This window comes from Diabrotica virgifera, chromosome 8, assembly GCF_917563875.1.
Source record: "Diabrotica virgifera virgifera chromosome 8, PGI_DIABVI_V3a".
NCBI classification, from domain to species: domain Eukaryota; kingdom Metazoa; phylum Arthropoda; class Insecta; order Coleoptera; family Chrysomelidae; genus Diabrotica; species Diabrotica virgifera.
In genome coordinates, this window is record NC_065450.1 from 41,587,867 (window position 1) to 41,592,455 (window position 4,589).

The following is a 4,589-nucleotide window of genomic DNA, read 5'->3' on the forward strand; positions in this document are numbered from 1 at the left end:
GTACGGGAACACTGGAAGTTTTAACTGTGGAAAAGGTTAAAAATTTGGAACGTCAAACTACGAAAATGTTTATGTAATTTGTCAGATAAAACTTCCAATTGATTTGCTACCAATTCATTAAACTCTCATGCAAAAACCAGACTGGTGAAAAAATCACCAACTGGGCATTTTAATGAGTAGAACACGAAGACCATGTCAAACTACAGGAATCATGTTGGTTAGTAATAGCAGTCTGATTTTTGCATGAGAATTTAATGAAAGGATAACAAATCAATTGGATGTTCTGTCCGACAAAATATATGGGATGTTTTTGTAATCTGATGTTCCAAATCTGAGTTTCCAAACTGTTTCACAATTAAAACTATACCTGTTCCAGTGTCACAATACATCAAAGTTTGTCCAACTGGACACCGTTAAGCTACTAACAAATTTTCAGCTTGCTATTAATCAATTTTTTTGGTACATGGGATCCAGACCTAATAGGTTTGTTCGTAGTATGACACAAACGATTAGCAACTGCTGCCAACCATCAGATGCATGAGCAGTTAATAGTTAGCATTCATAGACTACGAATGCGCATGTGTCTGATGGTTGGCAAGAGTTGCTGATCATTCTACGAACAAACCTATCAGTAATCACTATTTGTGATATCCATGGGTAGTTACTAACAGAAAGAGGCAGTATTTTGTCGTGATTTTGAGCTTAATATAGTATTTAAAGACATTCATTAGATTGATTATTTTATAAACTTTTCGTTTTTGGTGATTTTAAGTGCTGAAAACATGCCTGTAACTTGTATAGTAGTGAACTGTGGAAGTCGAGCTGATCGGTTAATGTTAATTTTTTTCGTGTTCCCTCTATAGGGCTTTTCATTCACAGTCATTTGTTTTGAGCTTCTGTCATATGTCATATAATCCGTGTATAGTAATATTATACACGGATTATACAACATCTAACAGAAGCTCGAAACAAATGACAATCGATGAAAAGCCCTATTAGAAACTCATTTATGTTTCCTCGCCTAACTAAATTATCAAAAAACAGGACGCACTCATGCTAGGAATTATGGTTTTTATTAATATTATTACAATTATTTATATGTGACCCTAACGTAACTAGTGACATTAATTTTTAGGCCAACGTGACAAACTTTATTAATTCTAAATTTTAACATTTATCCCCTATTTTGTTAAAACAATATTATTTTGTTTTTCATTCTATTCAAAATAAATGCAGTTTTGACAGGGAATTTGTTTTGTTATTTATTTATTCGATATAGACCTGGATCCCGCGTACCAAAAAAAAGTTGATTAATAGCAAGCTGAAAATTTATTAATAGCTTAACAGTGTCTAGTCCGACAAACTTCGATGTACGGGAACACTGGAAGTTTTAACTGTGGAAAAGGTTAAAAATTTGGAACGTCAAACTACGAAAATGTTTATGTAATTTGTCAGATAAAACTTCCAATTGATTTGCTACCAATTCATTAAACTCTCATGCAAAAACCAGACTGGTGAAAAAATCACCAACTGGGCATTTTAATGAGTAGAACACGAAGACCATGTCAAACTACAGGAATCATGTTGGTTAGTAATAGCAGTCTGATTTTTGCATGAGAATTTAATGAAAGGATAACAAATCAATTGGATGTTCTGTCCGACAAAATATATGGGATGTTTTTGTAATCTGATGTTCCAAATCTGAGTTTCCAAACTGTTTCACAATTAAAACTATACCTGTTCCAGTGTCACAATACATCAAAGTTTGTCCAACTGGACACCGTTAAGCTACTAACAAATTTTCAGCTTGCTATTAATCAATTTTTTTGGTACATGGGATCCAGACCTAATAGGTTTGTTCGTAGTATGACACAAACGATTAGCAACTGCTGCCAACCATCAGATGCATGAGCAGTTAATAGTTAGCATTCATAGACTACGAATGCGCATGTGTCTGATGGTTGGCAAGAGTTGCTGATCATTCTACGAACAAACCTATCAGTAATCACTATTTGTGATATCCATGGGTAGTTACTAACAGAAAGAGGCAGTATTCGATTTTTAAATCATTTATTTTAGAGTCAAAACATAGTCATACCTTAAACGATAAATGTATATTATCATTACAAGTTGGTACTAATTACAAAAATAAATACACATTTAAAAGACCAATACATAATTACTCATGATGAAGAAGTACATTATAATTAAAAATGAATAACCATTTTCATATCGCTGCAACACAATGCCAAAGCCATCTTATATTTCAGTTCATTTAGTGAGCACAACAAGCTGTCTGACCGAACAGTTTCAAAACTCATTAGTTTTTCATCAGAGAATGCATATGTTGCTATTTCCAAACCATGTAGCAGTAACATATGTACATGCATTGGGTTCTTCTTCGTCTGTCTTGTCCTGGGCATACTCTGCTAAAAATAGGATTGCTGCAGACTTCACTATTACCGGCCATACGCATACAATCTGCATTTGCTATGTCATCAGAACTGGCTATCACCCCGCCCAAGCATTTAGTCGTTTAGCATTAGATTTTTGGAAATGCTTCACCTAAAAAAATATTTTATTTTTTTGGAAATTCTTCAACTACAAAAATTTATTTTTATTAGAGTATTTGCGTTCTTTACAATGATTGAGAATATTTTATTTAAAATCAGACATTCATATAATATAATTTTAGAACAATCATGACAGTAATTCAAATAGATGGCAGTAATAAATCATTTTCAGATAATTATGGAGTTCGCAGTTTACAGATTAGGACGACGATATGTCTGGTTTCATACAGATATATAAACGTAAATAAATCTAATATTTGGAACCAATTTATCCAAAAGACACTAATACTGTTATCCATATATTTCTTAATGGTGAATAAATAAAATAAAGGCATACCTTTCCAACAATAATATGGAAATCAGGAAATCATTAACAATTTTTACTCCATTCAAAACAAATCCAGCTGTAAAATATTTATGTGCCTGAAGGCTTTTGTATGCTTTCATCTGCTGCTTAGAGTAGCAACTGCGAGATTCCACCAGATATGTATAAATATCTAAAATGGTCTGCACTTTACTGTAAAATCCAAGTCTGACTGAATTGCGTATGGATCTAAATCCCCAATTATTTTCAGCTTCAATAAATATCTAAAACAATAAAAGAAATAATGTTATTGCTTGCAAAATTCATCATTATTGATAAATATCCGGGCAAAATGAACAGTAAATAAAATTTGTTTCGCCTACCTTTCTCACAACATCTGGAGTTTCCAATAATAATTTCCTTAAATAATCAGTTTGCATTGTGGTAAAGTTTATAAAGTTCACAAAAACAGGAAACTAAATCCAAATGAATCCAAAATACGACGATAAACAATGAAAAATCATTGAAAAATAGATACAAACATAACCTCTTTGTTAGTTTGTAGTTTGTGTGCCAACCAGAGGTCACGTGGTTTGGATTGCCTAATTTCTTTCGTGTTGCAGTTGTCTTGCTCTTAGCAATACTGCAGCACTCTAAAGACAAACAAGAAGATTCTACGCTTTTTTTTGACAATTACTTAATATGATAGGTTATGTTTCGGCTAACGGATTTTAGTATTTTATTTCCTGTTTCTTTATTCTTAAATATTAAAATCATTTCTTTAGACGTTCATAATATCTAACAAATTTATACGTATAGAAATATACCCTGTGATGAGAGATGTTAGTTTAGACAAATAGAACAACATAGGGATAAAACTCTTCTCGCTCCGGGGTAAGGGCAGAGCTTTCACAACCCGAAATGTTACCTCGGTTAGACTAGAACCCAGGAAAGGATAGGATAAAGAAATATGGGACAATTGAGTTTGTATTTCACAAATTGACCTTGTTAATATTTAAATGAGTAACAATTAATTTTAGTTGATCAAAAGTTAGATTGCAAAGAATATCTTGTATATTAAAACTAACTGGGACCCCTAGTTTTTTTAGTTCATCTCTAAGATCAAACTGTGTACCTTTTCTTATGGGACATTGCAAAAGAATATGGTCTATATTCTCCTCTCTTCCACATTCACAGAATGGATGATCTTTTATTTTTAGTCGATATAGATGTGATCCTGTGCAACAGTGCCCTGTCCTCATCCTTATTATATTAGTCAGGTGTCTTCGGTCTATATAGGGAAATTTTTTAAACCAGGGTTTATCTGGAAATGAGGGTTGAATTCCAGAATACCATCTCCCTTTAGTCTGTGTCTGTGATTTCCAGCATATGTCATGTTCCCTCCTTATTTTACTTTTCAATATTGGCCAAACATCTGTGTAGTTTATTTTCATACTTTGTGGGACATTAAGTACTCTCCCAATATTTGCCAACTTATCAGCATATTCGTTTCCCTCTATTCCTGAATGACCGGGGATCCAGCACAATTTATATTTTTTGTTATCTGAGTTTGCCTCTACTAATAGCTGTTTCGTTTCTAATGTGGTATGATCATTATTTGCATTTATGCCAACTTTTGTTAGTTTCTGTATAGCACTTCTGGAGTCGGTAAAGACAATACAATCAGTAATACCTCGATTCAGACATTCCTT

The 4,589-nt window shown here is 32.9% G+C and overlaps 1 protein-coding gene across 1 annotated transcript; it reads right to left on the reverse strand.

Annotated features, from left to right (window-relative positions):
• Positions 1–695: 695 nt before the first annotated feature.
• On the reverse strand, positions 696–3,759 carry LOC126889540 (uncharacterized). The gene is made up of 3 exons (XM_050657894.1): positions 3,261–3,759; positions 2,911–3,161; positions 696–2,565 (listed from the first exon to the last, which is right to left on the reverse strand). The coding sequence occupies exons 1-3, from the start codon at positions 3,315–3,317 to the stop codon at positions 2,562–2,564; spliced, it is 312 nt and encodes a 103-aa protein (XP_050513851.1). The 5' UTR covers positions 3,318–3,759; the 3' UTR covers positions 696–2,561.
• Positions 3,760–4,589: the final 830 nt, after the last annotated feature.

Excerpts from the sequence above, each read along its gene's own strand:
- LOC126889540 (XM_050657894.1), bottom strand. The coding sequence starts at position 3,317 with ATGCAAACTGATTATTTAAGGAAATTATTATTGGAAACTCCAGATGTT. Across the intron at positions 3,162-3,260 it reads CTCCAGATGTTGTGAGAAAG|ATATTTATTGAAGCTGAAAA; the intron begins GTAGGCGAAACA and ends TTATTGTTTTAG.